Source organism: Poecilia reticulata, linkage group LG9, assembly GCF_000633615.1.
Source record: "Poecilia reticulata strain Guanapo linkage group LG9, Guppy_female_1.0+MT, whole genome shotgun sequence".
NCBI lineage: Eukaryota > Metazoa > Chordata > Actinopteri > Cyprinodontiformes > Poeciliidae > Poecilia > Poecilia reticulata.
In genome coordinates, this window is record NC_024339.1 from 30,235,271 (window position 1) to 30,256,994 (window position 21,724).

Below are 21,724 nucleotides of genomic sequence, written 5' to 3' on the forward strand. Positions count from 1 at the left end.
AAGTCTGGGCCTCCATTCTGAAGCTGCTGTCCCTCTGAAGCTGCTGTGCCCCCGACCCGACCCCGGATAAGCGGAAGAAAATGGATGGATGGATGCTACAGTAGAGGCTGGAATTACGCTATGTATCCACTAGATGGAGCTGCACTAAAGGCAATGTCAATAGTCCTACTCCGGTCGGCGAGGAGAGCCTTCCACGACTGGGCTGGGGCGTGGCCAGACAATGGTCACCCTTCTCCGTTCGCGCACAGCATGTTCGTAGAGAATGTGGTGCTAAATGACCTGCAGACGACCTGATTCCAGACAGTCGGTAGGTAGATAGATCAGTCAAACTTTATTAATAGATTACAAACCAGCGTTTAGACAACTATCCCAGCATGCACTGTGCGCTTCTTCTTCTACGGGCAAAAATGAAGTCGGTGGCTGCTTACCGTAGTTGCTAGACCTGTTGTGGCTCAATATTGGTCCATATATAAGGTGCACTGGATTATAAGGTGCACTGTCGGCTTTTTATAAGGTGCAATGTCGGCTTTTGAGGAAATTGAAGGTTTTTAGGTGCGCCTCATAGTGCGGAAAATACGGTAGATTTAATAATGGATACTTTCTACTTTTACTCCACTACATTTTACAGTAAGTATCTGTACTTTCTACTTCACTACATTTCTACAAAACTGTTGTGTTACTTGTTACATCCAAGTCGCATTGCGCTTTTTTTCCGTTAAAATGTAAAGTTCACAGACTTAAGGTGGTGCTGTAAAATCCAAGCAATAACGTGACTTAGTGTCTGTTGTCACCCATCTCCTCCCCTTTTACTCACACGCGGAGCTCCAAGACATGCGCAGTGGTTTCCTCTTGAGCGGGAGAAGATGTCTGTCTAATCGTCAGTAATATAATAGTGCTGCATAAATCATAAGATATGGCGACATGTAAAGAAAGCTTAAAGAAAGGTAAGCTCCGTGGACGTGTTGCTAGCAAAGCTAGCTGTACAGAGACACATGTTGCATCTGCGATGAAAAAAAGTTCAAAGCCAGAGCAGCACAAATGAAAATCTTTGCTGCAAAAACCAGCACAAATGTAGCCGAGTTGATTGACACCCATTTTGTCTGACTTGAAGAAGGTGGGGGGGCTGGTTGACCTTGGAAGACCTCTAGAAACCTTTCTTTATATCTTTAAAATGATAGCGGCACAAACGAAAATTATTGCTGCACAAAAATTTGTGCTACATACGTAGCACAAACGTTTGACACCAATTTTGTCTGATTTGAAAAAGGTGGGAGGGTCAACTTCACTCAGGTCACTGAAAGCTGTTCTTTGTTCTTGTAATGATCTGCGTACACTGCAGTAGCTATTATTTTATTTCATAAAAAAAAATAAAATATATATATATATATATATATATGTGTGTCAGTGACGTGCAGTGATTCATAGCTGGTGAGGCACCAACTTAACTATAATCGGATTTACAAATCTAGACCCCTGCATGTTATTGTTTACATAAGGAAATTTCACCCATACGTACAATGCTGGAGGGCAAAAAGACTATTCTTAACATGTGATGCTTAGCCACGCCGCCGAATAATTCCGTTATCGCAATCAAACTTAGACATGTAGATATTAATAATTTCGTGCTGTGCTTAACAGCAAAGGGAAAAACCGTTAACCACGTCTTTCTCGCTCTCTGTATCAGCGCAGCTACTGTATGGCTAGTTCGCTGTTACTGTCTCTTACTCTGCAGTTGTGGAGTCACAATGTCTGGGTTCATAAGCGACCCCCAGCGATGAGGCACAAGAACTGCCTGCCTCACCTCGAATCTGTTCTCTGCCATTTATGATCGCTCCTCAGCACACRAAACACGTTACACACACAGATGGTGACAATAAAAACACAGTACATTAAATACATAAGCTAAATTATTGAGAATCAGTTCCTACATTAAATGTTTTTAACCATTTTATTGGCGACGTACAGACAGGAGGAGCATGCTCTCATAGAATAGCAACCGGTGCAGTTAGCGAGAGGTTGCTACGTGGCTCCTTGGTTCAATGTCCTCCCCTGCCCACCCTTTCAGTTGGATTTCTTTCAAAATAAATGCCACTAGTGGCAAAAGAAAAAGTGAACTTTATGCTATGTTAGGACATTAGACTAGATGTTTCCATCCCTGAAATTCTGATGCGTAGAATCACATATCTAAGTTACAGAGAGTAAACACAATAAAAACATGCTTTATCTGTGGCATTGTTCATTAAAATGGCACATTTCTGATGTATTAAAATTAAATAYGATCGGTACACTTAATGATATTAGCGATTAGGTAATGCATTCAGCAAGTACTTTTACTTTTAATACTTAAGTACTTTTAAAAGTCAGTACTTTTTTACTTTTACTTAAGTAAAATGTTAATGTGGTACTTTTACTTTTACTTGAGTACATTTTTGTCTGTGTATTTGTACTTTTACTTAAGTAAATTTTTTGAGTACTTTCTCCACCACTGCAGATGACATAGCACCGACGTCACCCAATGCTGATGGAGGGCCAGAAGTAAATGCAGCCCATTTATTTCTGTTGATCCAACAAAAAAATGTCTGAAGTCTGTGTCATGTACGGTTGTTCCAACCGTTCCAATAGAGATAAAGATAAACGTTATTTTCATGTTTTGAAGGTAGTTCGTCACAAGGGAGTTAATTTTAAAAAAAACTTTAAAAAAGAAAAGAGGAGAAAAGTGGATCAACAATCTACAGCTTAAAACAGGAGTTGCGAAAACTAACAATGGCAGAATTTGCAGTGACCACCTTCTAACAGATAACGACTACATCGTTTAAATTGTATTTTCAGTTACTTAGAAAGACAAGCATTTATATGTAAGATAAGATATATTTTTAAGCCCTATTATGGTTGCCCTCAGAGTGCTAACGTTGTTAGCAGCTAGCTCAGTGCCGAGTTTAACAATGCGATAAGCATAAAGAACTAAAAATCTTTGCAAAAATACTATCAGATTCCGTAAAACAACCATTAAGATCTCGGGAATAACTAATTAGAAAGACTTTTATTATTATAAGCCTAATATGGTATGTTGCCTTTTTTTTAAGTTCATCTGCAAAACCATCAAAACATGTAAATTACGCAGAACTTGTCCTGACTTATGTGTTGCTTCAGAGGTTGAAACTCATCAAAGGAAGATCAAAATAGATCTCGATGTGGCATGACCAGGTCTCAAAGCAAAGATTAATCCCTGAAAGCCGACATAAATGTTGAAGAGCCTTATGATTAAGAATAAAATGTTTAATAAGATCGACTGGCTGTGTAGTTTTTCACATATTCCTCATATTGTGGTATTTCAAACAGATATCCACAGAAACTATAGCGAAAACTTTTTAAATACTGCTTCTGTAATGTTACACTTTATTTCCTAGCTCATTTACAGAAGTCATGGCTGCTGTAGATCTATGTGGCATTGTCATTTCTTCATTGTTGATATTTTTTCTCGTAATTTAACTAAATGTCTTTATTCTTTTCATCAAGTGACCCTATTACTCAACCATAAGAGACAACACTGAAAAAGCAATTGTCTTACATACTTTTACATCAGAAAYGGGTTAAAATCTTCACTCAAACTGAGATTCTGAAAGTGTCACCAGTTAATCCAGGTTTGCTTCCTAAAGAGCGATATGTCCGTTAGATGAGAATCAATATGAGGTAGGAATATTGCACTCTCAGTTGTAGTTTAGTGGTTAAAACAGCGCTCTCGGAACTCAGCGACCGCTGGTACAAGTTCGGTTAGCACTATCGTCTGTTTAAGTTTTTGGACCAGTTTATTTTATTGTCTACAAAAAAATTATAATATTCACTTGCTGCCAACATTTTGGAGGTAATATTGTTTACCAGGTTTGCCAGACAAATGTTAACTGTAAGAATATTGTCAGATTACCAAGTTGCACAGCTTTGCTTCTGCAGCCAAGAGAAGTCTTGGAAGTGCAAATGAAATAATGTGGCTTCTATTAAATGAGCAATGAATTAGTTTGCATGATATTATAACTGTTTACATTTATTGATATGTTTGCAGAGCATGTCAGTCAACATAAGGCTGAAAAGTAAAATAATCATCATTACTCTAACAATGCTGGGTGGTAGTACAAATTTGCACTGTTTATTTCAGTCTCCTCCTGAAGTGGGGTATATTTTAGTGACCTTTCAATATATTCTTCAATATTACTTTATATACAAGGAATTATTATGTTTTGAAGAGCTCTTAGAGAAAGTAGTGACATTTTTATACCTGTTTATTTTCGTTTGTTGCATTTTGATCAGGAAACAACAAAGCCACCTAATTTTTTACAAACATCTGCGTTGAGGACCCTGTTTGGCTGTCACTAGTTAATCTTAAACTCTGAAAGCTGTGTGGCTTTGTTAATATTCTATCCTAGAATGCGGTTAGATGGGCCTTTTTTTTTTGAGCACCTGCCCCTTTAGTGGTTTCTGCACGGCCCTGGGTATGGAAACAGCCAAAGACACCTCTGTAGATGCGAAATTTAAGTTCACTGCAGAATATTTGATTTTAAAAATATATTTGCTTTTCTTCATTCCCCTTTCCTGTCATCTCAATGCGTTTAACATGCTTTTGTATACTATAAACAGAATATGACATAAAGACAGTATGCATGTCAGCTCTTTAAAACGACCACCCTACGCTTACTTTGAGGAGAGTTGAGTATTCATGAGCTTCGCAGCCTAGAGAGAGCCATGCAGAAAGTTGTGCTGTGCTGAAGTGGCTCATTGTGAGCTCCGCATCAGTGTAGCTTTAAGATGGAGGTGGGCAGCGCTTCATGACGCAGGAATATTTCTGAAAGGATGCTTCAAAACTCCAGACTGGAGCCAGCCAGCGCGTGTGTCTAAACTGGAGCTGAACGGATCTACGAAACTGCCCGGACCAAGCAGTGGGGTACAGTTTGATTCTGCAGAACAAAACCCAGATCTGAGAAGCGTTCTGGTTTTACCTGCTCACTGGAAATATTTAACCAGGGCTGTCTGCAGCTCAGTGCGTTGCTGAGGGGGAGCCAACTTGGAGAGAGAAGCGTTTGGGGAACACCTCTGAAGCGTCGATTGGTTTTTGTCTGAGGCTAAACTTTCAAAGCGGCACCATGGCACCGTTCATTGAGCCTTTTCTGTTCTTTTTGGTCATCTTCAACCCACTTATCACCAAATCTTTCACGGAGGAAATTGAGGTTTTGGTGTTTTTGCCACAAAATGACTCTTTCCTGTTTTCACATGCAAGAGTCGCACCAGCGATCCGTTACGCACAGGACAGACTGAAGGCAGAATATCCAGGTTTCCACTTCAACATTCACTTTGAGAACTCCGACTTGGCCAACCACGCTTTGTTCACGCTGGCGGACAGGTCGTGTAACCTGAAGCCAGACTTGATCCTCGGTCCAGTACGTGAGTACGAGGCGGCAGGTGTGGTGAGGCTGGCATCCCACTTGAAAATTCCGGTGATATCTGCAGGTGCTCTGGCCACCGCTTTCAAGAACAAGGAGACGGAGTACACTCACCTGACTCGGATCGCCCCTTCCTACGTTAAAATGGCAGAGACCTTCACAGCGATGTTCGAGCACTTCACATGGAAGAGCGCACTGCTGCTGATCGAAGACGACACGAAGGAGCGGGACTGTTACTTCACTTTGGAGGGAGTCTATCATTTAATGGATGACTATAATGTGGAAGTTGAAATAATCCATGAACAGGCACCTTTCAATATTGAAGAAAAATTCAAGAATAATCAGGACATGGAAGGTAAAGCGGCTTTATTGTTTTATGTAAACTGTTTAGAAAAGTGTTTAAAATTATCTGACCAATTACTTTAAAAATGACAACATTGAAATGACGATATTTGTTATTTGCAAATATATATTATAACTCATGTAGAAATATTGACACCAAATTTTATATTCAAAATCCCCAAAAGGTAAAAAAAAAAAAACTAATTAAACTTAAGTTCTTAAAACCCTAACCTAACATGGAGGTAGTAAAAATGTAACAGCAGGGTACAATAAATTAAGTCTGACTTTGGAGATTCACCAACCTATGTAACCACTTTAAGCAGCAGTCTGTAAAATCTGTGCTGTCTGGTTTTATCAGTCTCGCATTATTGAGAGGGTATTTTACCCTACACTTCTTTCCCAAAATAGTTTTACTTCTTTGAGAGTTGCAGAGATTTATCTACAAGTTTAATCACGAGGTCCCAAAGTGTTTCAATCAGGATTTTTATTCAGCCATTCATTATTTTTATTTCGAGCCATTCTTTTGCAGATTTGCTGCTGTGTTCTCGGTCACTGACCTGTTGCTGAGAGAGCTTAAGCCAATATTTAGCTGTTAGACTGTCTTAGAAATACAGGCGGATACAGCAAAAGTTGATTCTGACTGCAGGGTGACCAGGTTCTGTGGTTGCAATACAAGACCAAATCATCATCCTTGCAGCAAGTTTTACCGTTGGGAAGAGGTATTTCTTCCCAACGGTTAATTATTAATTATGGCTAAACATCTCAATATTTCTGTCATTTACAAATCGACATTCTTCCAGTCGTCTTGTAGTTACTTTAAATCGGTCTTTCTCAAACTGTGGTCCGCGAGGTACTGCATGTAAACGACCATTTATTTGCCATAATGAGAACTCATAGTGTGATGGTAACTTACCAAAGGATTGTGTTTGAGAATAATGATGGAAAACTGGCTTAAAACCGGGTCACTCAAAAGAAAAGCTGCAGGTACCGGTGGAAAGAAAACAACTTCAGGACTATATATATCATCAGGGAAAGCTAAGTCATAGCTGCTGAGTGTTGATGTGTTGTTCACTAGCGACTGGGTTCCTTTGAACGGTTATTGGTAGGAATCACTCCAGTTAGTCAGAACTGTTCTTTGTTTTTTACCACTTTGCTTGGTAATGAATGATGCTCTGCTTTCAGGTCAACAGCTATTGTTGTTTTTATTTAATTAAAAAATATCAAATTAAATGAAAGAAATACAATAAATAAATGCAATTGATAGAAATGGGTAGGTTCCATGATATATTAAGATGTGCTGTCACAGGGGCAATTTCAGGTTAGGTGGTCCATGACTGTTTTAAATGAGTTAAGTGGTCCTCAGCCTTAAAAAGTTTGAGGAACACTGCTATAGGACAAATCCTAAGTAACTTTAAATCTCAGCCTGAATAACCTGGGTAGCAAACAGCTTAAACTCTGACGTATTATTTGCTCAAATAAATTCCAGCCCCCTTTTTACCCTGAACAGGACTGTGTGGAGCCAGAAAATGAGTGTGTTTCATTACTTGATGTCAATTTCACAGGAGAGCAGCATAGTATGCAACATCATTAACATGGAGCAGTGGCAAAAAGCCATGATAGCACAGATGATGTTTATTTAATAAGACATCATCTCAGCTAACCTCTGCCTGTGTGTTGAGATCAAACTGCTGCTAGCAAAAATCAAATCAGGGGGGACCAGACAGACTCTGTCATGCTCTTTTATGTTTTAAAACTCAAGGAAACCAGGAATCTGTATGAGCCGCTGAGTTTTTATAGAGATTCGAGACATATTTGTTGAAGTATTATATAATTAAAAGCCCCCAAACTCCATACTGTCAACAAGATGCAACAGTTTATTTATTTATTTATTTATTTATTTATTTATTTATTTATTTATTTTTACACAGCTGTAATATCCTACAGGTAGTCACTTAGTCACTTAAATTGCCCACAGGTCATATTCTAAAAAGAATCTGTTGCCATGGAGCTCTGTGGGAAAAATATTTTATTTAAGATGTAATTTGAAGCAACACTTTTTGTAATACTAGTACAGCTCATAACAGAATATTGTGAAAAATTTTAGGTTCATTTCAAAAAGTGAAAGTCCTACATGAAATATTTTTAGTATTTGTGTTATATAATATAATTATGGTTTAAAGATGAAAAGAAAATTCTCTTAGAAAATCAGAGTATTGCTAAAATTTTCTATCATGTTCAGAGAAAGTTGAATGGAAGGAAAAAGTGTGGCATGTAAAGGTGCAGCAGAAACAGGGATAACTGCAGGCTTGAGAGGATTGTCAAGAAAAATCCATTCAGCTTGGAGAAGCTTCACCAGGAGTGGACTGGGGTAGTCAGCAAATCAAAAGTCATTTATGGGCAACAAATGTCACATTCCTTGTGTCAAGCCACTCCTAAACCAGAGACAACACCAGAAGAGGCTTACCTGAGTTGAGGAGAAAAAGAACTAGACCAGTGTTTCTCAACCTTTTTTGGGCCAGCGCCCCCCTAGCCTTTATCCAGGTCCCTCACCGCCCCCCACCAAAGAATTTGCAGGCTACTTTGCACTGACCATTATTTTATCATTAATCACTATTGTAGATGTTTTGATTTTTATGCTTGTTTCTGTATTTATCATCAAAACTAATTTCCCAGAGAACAAAAAAGTCATGGAAATAGAAATTTTCACAGGCGTCTACAAAAAATGCAATGAACATTCAGCATAAAATCAGAAGGCCTAACAGCAGCCAATCGGAGTGGAAAAATATTCTTGTTTTTGCCATTTTCTAGTTGTTAAATATTCCACAAAATGACCAGATAAAAGATGTACAACAATGCCAGTTTAAACTTTGAACTATTTGCAAACGGATTGTGCTCTGCAACATTAAAACATGGATAGAACTGTAACTACATTAATCATAGCTCTTCTTCTCTTCAGTGTTTCTGTGAGTTTCTGGTGGTGCAGCTCTGTGCTGCCTTCAGGAGAATGGGACATCAGAGTATCATCCATAAAACTTCACCCACATGACATTTATTGTGCCAACCAGAGCTTTCAGTGGAAAATCAAAAGTTCCAGGTCCTTTTAATGCCATACAAATATGAGACAGAAACATGGATTATATCTTTATATAACCCCGTCTATTGATTATAGATTAATAGTTTTACTGGACAGAAATTACAAAGAACAAATCTGGTTCTTAATCAAATCCTAATGAGTCAAATTGAAAGTGTCATGAGTCATCAGCCTCATGACATTAACACTGACATGAAAAATAATATTGAAGAAATAAATATATCAAATCTAATTAAAAACATAAATAAGTGATAAGTTCTTTACTGTTATGGTCTGTAAGACATATTTATTCTCAGTATTAGATATGGTCTTAAACCCATGGCACTACAATATTATTTTACCTTTTATCTGGAAATAGTGTCTGTTTATTCTTGCCATACAGTCCTCTGTATTAATTATTGCTTGAAAGGTCTTGCCATACCACTTTATTCCTCTGTATTTACTGTAGTTTCTTAGTTTATTCTTGCATTTTGTTCTTCGTTCATTTCAATTTAGTTTCCTTTGATTAGTATTATCCTCTCTTGGTTTATTGCTATGTCCACTTTAGTTTCTTTCCTGTTGCTAGATTTATTTTATTGTTTGACGCTCACCATCAGTAATCTCCACTCATCACCTGCTGCGCCGCCTAATCGTCATGTGTTTCACATCATGTGTTGATTTTTCACTGTTCAGCGTCGGATTCTCTGTTTTTATGCCATAATTCACATCTAGTTCATCGCTCCGTTTTATGTCCCGCTTCTCCCGTTTCAGAGTTTTGCGCAATGTGCGTGTCGTTTTTTTTATAACCCCGTATGGTGAGCAGCGGTCGGGAAGCGTATCGATGGGGAAAAGGCAGACTGACATAAACCTTTTAAAACAACAAAAACAATTTCTGCATTCTGATTATTGAAATTTAAAAGTGCTGTGTTGTTCTATCACCCCCATTTCATACTGGACCACTTACAGCACCGGTGTTAACGCTATAAAATGAACGCTATAAAATGAACGCTCTCTATCGTGGTATCACCCATGGAGGGATTTCTTTATTTCTTTATTTAAATGGGTTCACTTTTCAGAGGGATACACAGTGAGGATATCGTGATTTTAGCTACCAGTAGCAGGAGTGGAACTGCGCCAAGAAGCTAACAGAAGCTAACAAACGCTGAATAGAAGAAGAGCTGCCATCGATACAGTTGCAGCCACGCATGGTTTAATGTTACACAATACAGTTTTACCAAGTTGCTCAAAGTCTAAACTGGCATTGTTGTGCATTTAAGGTGTAAAGTTTACCTTTGACCAAACGCCCCCCAAAGGCATCCCAGCGCCCCCCTTTTGTAAAGATGTCCGCCAGCGTACCGCCCACATTGAGAACCGCTAAACTAGACAGTTGCTCAATGGTCCAAAGTCCTCTTTTCAGAAAAGTTGGCATTTCATTTGGAACTCAAGGTTCCAAGGTGTGAAGGAAGAGCTGAGAGGCACTGAATCCATGTTGCTTTAAGTCCAGTGTGAATTGTTCACACTCTGATGATTTGGGGTGGTATGTCACCTGCTGATGTTGGTCTACTAGGTTTTCTGAAGTTAACAATTGATAAAGATGAAAACAAAACTGCAACACTGAAGTTAACAGTTGATGCTGTTAACTTCAGTGTTACAGTTGAAACCGTTGGTTATGTATTGTAACCCCAGATTCTATAGGCGCAGCCCTTTAAGGCTATCGCTAGTGGGTTTATCCCTTGCGTGCAGCGCAGCACTCAAAAAAGCTTAATCCACGCTCACCTACTGGGTTGCCCCACTGGTCTGTATAAATAACGGGCTGACCGGACAAACGATTTCCTAACAGCCTTTTTTTTTTTTTCAGCTATTCAGGAACCAGTGAGACCCACCACAGCTTAAAGGGCTGCGCCTATACTCGTAGAATCTGGGGTTACAATACATAATACAAAATAGAACATATACGTTCTATTTTGTATAGGCTTCGCCCTTTAAATTTATTGCTAGTGCGTTAATAGAAAAGCAGGATGTAGTCTATGCTGCTTCCTCTGTTTTTGTCCTGTCTTTTTCTATATTTTTGGAGCCTTTCTTTGCACATCCTCCGAATCTACAAATTATGGATTTGGTCAACCGCTCTCTCAATGTAATTGATCAAATTTTCTCGACGAGAAGACTGGGCACAAGAGAGCCCCCTTGTCCTGCGGAGACACACCCGGCGGGATTCACCCTGGATTTATTCATGATAACAGGATTTCTGCTGTTTGGAGCTTGTGGCTTATTGACAAATTTGTGACAGACTTGGCCAAACACTCAGGCTGTTGGTGTGGACAGAGACGCAAGTTGGATGCGAGTCTTGCTGAGACTCGCAGCCCAGCTGAGGACTCTTAAACTCACTAACAGAATGGAATTGATCTTGGAGAAGTTGCTAGTTTCGGTTCAGTGGAACAACCAAACTAATTTGGGTAATTGGGAACTGTGATGTATCAGAGAGACATTAGGGAAGGTTGAAATTTATTATCTACCCAGCCTAAGACAATCTGTATCTGAATTGGGTTTCCCTGTGTTGCCTTGGAAGGGCATATTTCCAACGCTCCTTCCCACCTCACCCCCTCCTGTTATCCATGCAGCTGTGGAGCTGAGCACTCCCAAGGACATTCCTCAATAAAAACACCTTGATTGGACTTCTGCCGGGAGGCTGAGCAACGTGGTTTCATGGCCCTGTGATGTCACCGCCTTCACTCATGTCTTTGTTTTGTCTGAATGTGTCCTTTCCTCTTTTTTTATTTTATTTTGTTAGAAACTGTAGAGTACTCACTTTTGACCCAGAAAAGGAATTAGAACAAACTTGGAATCCAGAGACTCCAGTTTATTAGTCACTCTTTTGCTAGTTTACCTATTAAAAACTATGGAGTACTCACTATTTAACCCAGAAAAGGATTATTTTAGATTATTTTAGTTTAATAGTAATATAAGAAATTGTGTCGCGAGCACGATTTAGATCAACATTATACTTCCTAGATAACTTTCATGCAGATAGACTCATACCGCTACAGCCCAGAAAATGAATTGGAACTTAGTTACTTTTTATACTACCATTTCTTAGAAACTGTGGCTACTCACTTTTAACCCAGAAAAGGACTTGGAACAAACTTAGAATTTAGTTAGTCATCTTTAGATTATTATCAGTTATTTAGAAACTGTTGAGTACTGACTTTTAACCCAGAAAATAACTTGGATTAGTCACTCTTTAGCTTATTTTTTTCAGAAACTGTAGAGTACTCACTATTTAGATGCAGAGACCAGAAGCCCAGAGGACATTTTTGGATCAAGACTACTTTTTAGACTCTTGTTCTTCCAACCCAGAAATGAAATTAGACCAGAGGATACTTAGCAACCCTGAACAGGAGCTCTTAGCTTACACATACTTTAGATCAGAGGTCTCATTCTCGCGGGCCAATTGCAGCCCGCAGGACAATGTCTCGTGGCCCCTACCGTGATATGAAAGTATAATATTAGTGCAACCCACAGGGTGAGCGGACCTCTGAAGGAAGTCCTTCCTTGTCATGACTGACATTCGGTGCTAGGCTAAGCTGCACTGACTTCATGCACACTACACTTGTAACAATTGTGCGGCGGATGATGGAACAGTCCAGGACCAGTTTCCCTTCCCTGCAGTTGCCAGTCTGGTACTGTCTACCATTAACAAATGCCACGATCAAACGCAGAGAAAGGCGACTGCTACCGGGCTGCTCGTCATCTGCCGCACTGTTGTGACATTAGAAGCAGTAATGACGTCACTCCATACACTGCTAGCTGGCTAAACACTTCTATAAACATAGAACAAGAGCAACGCCAAGTAGAATAAACTTAAACTTCACACTGCAGAATAAATTGACCCTTTTTTTTTTTTGTTTTGACGTAATGCGACCTGTATTTGATCTTTTCATGACAGTCTGAATAGCACAGGTCGGATTCTTTTCGTTTGCAACCCATATCCGATACGTTTCCGATTCAAATGTGACCTAACGTCCAGGCCACATTCATCCAAACTGAACGTCACTGATACTCGACAAATTCTGCGTCCTGATACAAACGACTATGACGGACTATAATGAGGATTAAGTTGCTAATATGCTGCTCCGGTTGGACAACAACTTCAAATATGTAAGCTAAGCTCCACCATTAGCCTCCATGTTTATTTCTGCAAACACTGAGCACTACTTCTTTTTATGGCGGTTGGCAGAACACTGAGACCGCTGACGCTATTGTGCCCTCTACTGCGCATGCGGGACACTTTCAGGTCGTTTTTTTGTTCAGACTGCAGAACACACTGCCACCTGTGTGGCAATGTGAACGAACGGCCCAGGCAAAAAAAAACATCCAATTTGACAAAAAATCGAAATTGGGTCACTTCAGGCCGAACGAACCCTAAATTTTGTCACACCCTCGTCATGTCTTTTTCAAAGCCAAAGCCTGCAGTTCATGTATTGGAGAAATAATTAAATGTTGATGACATTTGAGGATATTTTTAAAATGTTTTTTGTGGAATCCTTTATGCGGCCCAGCCTCACCCAGACTCTACCTTCAGCGGCCCCCGGGTAAATTGAGTTTGAGACCCCTGCATCAACATTAGATTCTTTTTCTCTCTTTTTTTTGTTTTTTCTCTTTCCTTCGTTTTGTTATTTTGTTTGTATTTCCTTTTAATTCCTGTAAAGCACTTTGTATTGCCTTTTTGATGAAAATGTGCTATATAAATGAAATTACCTTTACGCCTCACTGGGTCTATCCAGATCACCACCATGAAGCATCTGCTCACATATAACAAAAAACAGTCTTRGCCTAGAGTGTGTAATTACGCACTCCCGCCCTCCCATACAGTAGAAGGCTAGAGAGGAGAATAGCCTCTGGTCAGAAAAGGCTGAGATAAAAAGACCTGCTGCTGCGAATAGGAACAACAAATGTTACAAACTGTAACACTGTAACGATGAACAGAGCAGGTAACTTATTATAGAGCACTTTGCACAACCATGTTGTTCTCAAATGCTTAAATAAACATAGAACTTCCCAGGGAAATAAACTGAATTATAATAAACATCAGCTGAATCATGCATTATGTTACAGCAGAAAATGCCACTTATTGTGCAACAGACACAACACGGGAAAAACCTGGCAGGTTTAATCAATTACAACAGAAGACACGAATCATAACTGAAACACATCATGTCACCCTGCGTTACATGCAAGGGTGAGACAATATTAACATGTAACCAAAGTAATTATTCTGTCAGAACTCTGAGAACAGAATGGGCAATAGAAAATGTGGGAACGTCATACAGTTAAAACCGAATAAATGACCACAGAGATGACCAGGAAGCTGCCTTGAAAATGACCTTCACAGACATTCCTCCATGCAGAACTCTGGAGGATGAAATCCCTCTTGTAGAGTGAGCTCTCATATTCTCTGGAGGATCCAGTCTGGAGGAAGTGTAAGCCTGTGAGATGGCCTCATACAACCAGTGAGAAAGGCACTGGGCAGACAGAGGAAATAGATACAGTGATGAGGCTACATGTAGTCTCTGGGACACAGAGAGTGGAAGGGCAATTTTTCGTGCTGCAATGCCACTGAAAATCTTTTACACTTTCTCAAAAATGCTGAAATTTGACAACCAAGAATCAAGACCAGCAATGCATGTGATGGATAAATTGGCAGCCATCATAGAGGCCTGAGTCAAGAGGGTTGAGTGTCTTGATATATGTCAAGCAAACCAGCAAAATATGGCTTCAAAATATGGGTGGCCTGTGATGCAAAATCCAGCAATGCATGGAATATTCAAGTGTACACAGTGAAACTGCCGAGTAGAGCAGTCGTCCCCAACCCCCGGGCCGCAGACTGGTACCAGTACGTGGACCAATTGGTACCGGGCCGCATAAGAAATAATAAAATATTTCCGTTTTATGTATTATCTGAGTCTGGAGGATCTTTTATTTTGAAAATCCTTTAACTGGATTCTCTCGGTTACGTCTTGTGCGCCAACATTTAGCCCACAAGCAGCAAAATGAGTAATGAGTAAACAGATGCCTTTGGAAAGTTTCTTTGCGAAGGGGAAAAGGCTCAGACAAGAGACAGGGGAATGGATTTATAATGGACCGGTAGGTGATTCCCACATTCCAATCCGCTATGCATAATATGCGGCATCCTGCTCGCTAATGAGGCAATGAAGCCTTCAAACTGCTTCGACACATAGTTTGGTCCTGTCCGGCTCAGAGTCTGAGAGGCTTTTCCTTTATCAAACAATTTTGTTTTTGCCTCTTATTTAATGGAAATATTGATGTTGATGAGACTTTCTCCAAAATGATAACCTTTTTCAACCTTTATAGCTCCACTGTTGAAAATGAGGCTCTAATATTCACAAATGACATTGAAATAAAATCCAGTCCAACATCTGGTTTGAGGTGATTCTTCTGGAACCTGTTGGAGGAAAAACATCCCAACTTCAGAAGATGAGCTTTTAACCGAACAGAGCTCTGTGGTTCCTCCTATCAGTTCGAGAGTCAGGGTGAGGAGGCGCCATGTTAGGAAGAGAAGTGGAAGCTACAGGATCTACAGAACAAACAGGTCATGATGCTAGGCTATTGATTATCCCTCTGTCTGGACACAGGATCAATAGAACCTGTATAAAAGCTAAATGAATGATTATATGCCAGACATGGAAAACTGGGATGCACTCCAATGCCATGATGTATTTATTTTATTTATTTTTTTTGTCATAGTACCCTCAAGAATTTAAAACTACTTTCACCCCTGCGCATCTGTATCTTATTTTGAAGGGGTGTGTAAACGTTACCATAGCGACCAGAGTCAGAGAGTGTTAGGTGCTAGAGAGGAGAGGATTAGAGCTTGTAAGTCTTGAGTCTGGTTCACACAGCACAATTTAATTGTCGGCTGATTTTCTAAACCTCTGTGACCACACACGACACGAGCCAATAAAAGTACAACAGGTTCTCCAGCACACGGCAGGAGCAACACACCACAACGAACATCCCGTTAAAACCCCCAACATACCACATGTGAATTTAGAATAAACAAACGATGTAGAAGCAACAGTGATAGTTTGTGAACTCGTTTTAAGCAATAAAAGACGTAACAAAAAGAAAAAAACTGTTGGATTAAAGACTGCGGAGCAGACGCCCTATTTGCTGTTCTATGAGATAAACCAGGCTCTCAGTTGTGCGATGTCAGCTGTTTTGGATTCCCCTCCGTGCTTACGTCACCGCACTTTCTGATTGGCTACCACTATATCACATTCAACAGGTTGCGTTCTCGCTCCCAGTCAGGGAAAACCCCACAGGTTGCGATAAAATGACCAAGACATGACCAACATGTTGAATATCCTCGATTTTAGATCGGAGCAGTCTGGACGTTCTACTTAGTACACCACACACAGCAGGATGATCAGTTACAAATATTGCAGCAACAATCTCAGAACTCGGAACGTTCTAAGATTGTCATAAGGGGAAAATCAGGGGAAAAAAATAAAAAATTGTGACATGACCCTCTCCTACACCCCTACCCCTTCTTTGGAGTATTTTGGCAACGTTGATAAAAAGGTTGGGGACCACTGGAGTAGAGCACTAGATCAGGGGATCAGAGTTGTGCTTGAATTGACAGTTGGACTGAGGGGGTACAATGTCACATGTGACATTTTCTTCACCTCCTATGAACTCAGCCAGTGGCTTCTGAAAAGAAAGATGCCAATGGTTGGCACTGTTAGGAAGGATAAGTCTGAACTCCCCCCTCCATTCCTTGCAACAAGAGCCAGAGAGGTTTTCTCATCAAATTTTGCCTTCACTCCCACCACCACTCTTGTTTCTTATATTCCAAAAAGGAACGAGAATGTAGCTCGGCTTGTAAATTGTAAATAATTGCTGACATTTCCTTCATTAATGGTAGTTATTCAGGTGAAACGGGAACAGCTGGAAATCAGTAGTACTAATGATTATGTTCCCAATATTGCAATCTCCAATTGCGATATTGGGGATTTTATACTGTCAGACTATCGCTGAGGCATGTCCTATTGTGCTTACTAGTATGTGACATATGAATAAATATAGCTGGAATCAAAATCAAAAATGTGTTTGTGTGAATATGTAAATGACCAAATTGGCGTAAAATGTTGACATTGAATATGGGCTAGATAAGTATGGAGAAGTTACCTTTAAAACCAAGTACAGAAAGTTGAAAGAATCTCTTCCTGGTCTAAAAGAGCACCATTTGCCCCACCATTCCTGAATTAATTTCTTACTTGCATTCTTACTTGCAGCAAAAGGATAATTTAAACTTTTTGAAATATTGCTGGCTGTGATCACTGCCTCATGGAATGACCCACAGAGCACACACAAGCTAGTAGTGTGTGCAGAGGCCAGTGTAATTAAAGGGTGCTATAGTGCTGGCAGGACTGAGGTGAAGTTTGTCCCACTCACTTGAGGGATATTTCAGGAGGTATGTTTTAAGTGACAGAGTTATGAGGAATGTTCCAGTGAGACTCTGAATCTTCCCTATTAACAGGGATTGTGGTTACTTTTTGTTCAGTTGCAGCCTAAGTTTGTGCAGTTACTTGTTTGTGCATTTACTTTTCATCTATAATCAAGGACCTTACATCTATCTATCTACTCAATTCACCAAGTTGAAACGTATAGATAAATTTGACAGAAAATGTTTTTACAAGCTTGTATTTCTTTTAATTATGATTCTTTTTCTGTTTTGAGCTAATGAAAAACATTTTGGTTTATACATCAAACCAATAAAAAAAAAAACATCTTAAATACAGAAATACATGCTTAAGTATTTAATACCTGCTTGAAAGTTGTTGTTTTTTAAAAGAACTCTTGACAAACTAATCTAATCAGAAAGTAGATTTCTTTAAGCTCACAGAAAATGACTGTATATAGGTTGTCCATCCATCCATCCATTTTCTTGCACCCTTGTCCCTTAATAGGGTTGGGAGGGTTGCTGGTGCCCATTTCCAGCTAACGTTTCGGGCAAGAGGCGGGGTACACCCTGGACAGGTCACCAGTCTGTCGCAGGGCAACACAGAGACACACAGGACACACAACCACTCACACCTAGGGGCAATTTGGAGAGGCCAATTAACCTGACAGTCATGTTTTTGGACTGTGGGAGGAAACCGGAGTACCCGGAGAAAACCCACGCATGCACAGGGAGAACATGCAAACTCCATGCAGAAAGACCGGGGCCGGGAATCGAACCCAGAACCTTCTTGCTGCAACAGCTCTACCACTGTGCAGCCCGTATATAGGTTGTGTGTGGCTTCAATTAATTTAACTTTATTTTTGCCTATAAATTGGATGTGTTTGTCACCTAAAGAGTTTTGGTGCCATAAAAATAAAATGTCTGTGATTGACTGACAAGCAGGCCAGGATGCTTGTCATTAGCATGTCTTAGCAAATGACAACTGTAGATATTCACAAGGTTGAATAAATAAACTGAATAGAATTCAGTTGAATTCAAGTTGATCACTTGAAGAGATCAAGTCATGTTAGCTTGGTCAAAAGCAGCCACTTTGTCCTACGCTATTTGTTTTATCCAGAGGGTCTGGGTTCTCAGCTATTGAGAAACAATTGCCTCTTGGAGGTGTTGACTCTGTCGAGGTTTTAAACTTTACCAAATCGCTAATGTTTGTCTGTGACATATGCAATTCACCAGTAAAATGCTATGAAGCTTACCAGAAATTGCCTGCACTGAAGAGAGAAGTGTCGAGTCAAACAAGTTGTTTGTTAATGTTAATTCAACATTTGGAAGCCTGGCCAATACGGACTGAACGGTGCCATTGCTAAAATACTGAGGAGACTATAATTCTAAAAATGAGCACAAAAACAAAGTTATTGTTCTCAACTTCTCCTACTGTTTGATGATTGGCCCTGTAGAAAATCTAATGGAGGAATCCCAGTTAAGGGACGCAGGCCAGACTGTGCTGTGAAGCGAAATTTGAATTGCAGTATAGGAACGAAATGACCAAGTTAAATTCATGGTCAAACACCTCATTTAGAAAAAGAAGAATCAATCTACATTTCAGTTGCATATGACCAGACATGCATCTGGAGTTGTTTCTTAATAAATAGGCTGCCAAATAGGAAATGTAGCTTCTATAGTGGGGAAATAGTCTACAAAATCCGTGGTTCAGTTCACTTCATGGTTTGATCTCATAGTTTTTGATTTAACAATGAAATGTAATAACTTTTTTTGTTTCCATTTTGGTCAGTAGTCCAGATGTACCATACACCAGCAACCTATAATCAACTATTTTTGTTACTTAGAAAGTCAACTATTCTGTAAAACTGTAAAGTATGGGCAATTTAGCATCAGGAAACTTGATGAGTTAGAACTCATATTAAGTTCTAACTCATATTAAGTTAATGGGTGGGATTTTGTAGATAAAGTGCTAGGACATGGGTAGTTCAAGATTTTTTCACATAATACAGAACAGCTATTGGCTATATCTGACATAATCAAAGAGGAGCAAAGAGAGAGAGGAGGAAGTTCGAACCATCTCTACCGCCCATCGTAATGGGCAACATGAGATCATTAGCTAACAAGATGGAAGAACTTCAAGCCCTGACAATGACTCAGCCAAAGTATAAGGAATGCAGCATAACAATGAAATGCATTTCATTGCTTTACGGAGACATGGGTATGTTGCACTCATGAAACRGACAGGAGTCCTTCTTCAGTTTCGGCAACTTTATTTGCCCCACGCTGTGTGTATTTTCTTTAAGAATTGTTCTCCTCAGAAGCAGCCTGGCACAGACTGATAGAAAACTGTTACAAAGTTTCTTCTTTTTCAGAGTTACAATGTTACAACTGACCAACTGACACGCTTCCGCTACCCAACCAATCAGTGATGTAGCACGCAGCTCAGATTCTGTAATGCTTCTGCGGCTGAACAAAAACAACTAATAAAAATAAAATACATTAACTAAATTAATAGTGTTTAATCCATAAATTAAAAAATAGTCATAATTTAAATAAAATACTTCCAGGATGCAACAGCTGCAGGATTGTATCCCTGGCTCCAATGTCAGGAAACCTGGCAGAGAGCTGCCAGGTTTTCTGACTATTCAAGCAGACGGAGATTTAAAGAACAGCAGGAAAAGAAAGGGCAGTGGATTAGCAGTGTTTGCGAACAACAGATGCTGTTATCCAGGACGTTACTGTGAAGTGTGGTCTCTACAGTCCAGACTCTTGGCAGTACGTTTCCAACCATATTATTTACAAAGAGCGTTCACCAGTATTATTTTGGCAGCTGTTTACATTCATGTGATGTCATCAGTTATTTTGTTGCTAGGATGCAGACACAACACCCCAATGCATTTGTGACAATATCTGATTATTTTAATAATGCCTCACTCTCTTCTACACTGCCAATGTTTCACCATTTTGTCAGCTGCTCCACCCGGGAAAACAAGATTTTGGATTTGTTTCATGCTAATGTCAAGGATATATATGTCTCCAAACCAAGACCTTCTCTGGGGAAATTGGACGATCATTTTGTTTTTCTCTGTTCTGAATGCAAACCCCTAGTGAAGAGGCTGCCTGTTAGGGAGATGACTTTTAGGAAATGGTCACTGGAAGCAGAAGAGGTCCTCCAGATTTGTTTGAAAGCAACCGATTGGACTACTCTTTGCCAGCTACATGGAGATGACATCAGTGCCATGACTGAGTGTGTGACTAACTATATTAACTTCTGTGTGGACATCCCCACCATCCCGCAGGACAAGAGGGCTCTCCTGTGCCCAGACTTCTCTTCGAAAATTTGATCAATTACATTGAGAGATTGGTTGACCAGATCCGTAATTTGTAGATTTGGATGATGTGCAAAGAAAGGCTCCACAAATATAGAAAACAACAGGACAAAAACAGAGCAAGCAGGGCAGGCATGGGCAGGGAGTGAGCAGAGGAAAAAAGCGGCCACTTTCTTCGAGAGCAAGAGAGAAGGCTAACTCCACATGGCAACAATATTTGACATGGGGTATTCATATTTTTGTTCAGTATATATACTGCCTCCAGAGAGCCTCCAAAGAGCTTGCAGCATCATCATATGAACAATGAAGTGATGATATATATAATATAAAAATTCCCTTCTCACCCTCCGCGGGTGGTCTCTCTCATACTCTGAGCTCGGGTCCTCTACCAGAGTCCTGGGAGTTTGAGGGTTCTGTGCAGTATCTTGGCTGTGCCTAGAACTGCACATTTCTGGACTGAGATGTCTGATGTTGCTCCTGGGATCTGTTTTAGCCACTGCTCCAGTTTGGGGGTAACTGCCCTGAGGGCCCCGATGACCACAGGCACCACTGTGGTCTTCACCTTCGAGGCCTTTTCCAGTTCCTCGCTGAGGCCCTGGTATTTCTCCAGTTTCTTGTGCTCCTTTTTCCTGATGTTGCAATCACTGATGTTGGTATTGCTACATCCACCACAACGGCTTTCCTCTGTTGTTTATCCACCACCACAATGTCCGGTTGGTTCGCCATTACCATCTTGTCTGTCTGGATCTGGAAGTCCCACAGGATCTTWGCTCGRTYRTTYTCCRCCACYTTTGGGGGTGTTCCCCACTTTGATCTCGGGGCTTCCAGTCCATATTCTGCGCAGATGTTCCTGTACACTATGCCCACCTCTTGGTTATGTCGTTCCATGTACGCTTTCCCTGCCAGCATCTTGTACCTTGCTGTTATGTACTGGACTGTCTCAGGGACCTTCTTGCACAACCTACACCTTGAGTCTTGTCTGGTGTGGTAGGTCTGAGCCTCTATTACTTTGGTGTTTAGGGCCTGTTCCTGTGCAGCTAGGGTGAGTGCCTCTATGCTGTCCTTGAGTCCA

At 40.2% G+C, this 21,724-nt stretch overlaps 1 protein-coding gene across 1 annotated transcript in view; it reads left to right on the plus strand.

Moving 5' to 3' along the window:
• Positions 1-4,827: 4,827 nt before the first annotated feature.
• Positions 4,828-21,724, plus strand: part of npr3 (natriuretic peptide receptor 3) — a 120,805-nt gene continuing 103,908 nt past the window's right edge. The window contains exon 1 of the mRNA XM_008419278.2: positions 4,828-5,784. Within this exon, the coding sequence (XP_008417500.1) occupies positions 5,133-5,784 (652 nt within the window). The 5' untranslated portion in view covers positions 4,828-5,132. The remainder of the gene's footprint in view (positions 5,785-21,724) is intronic.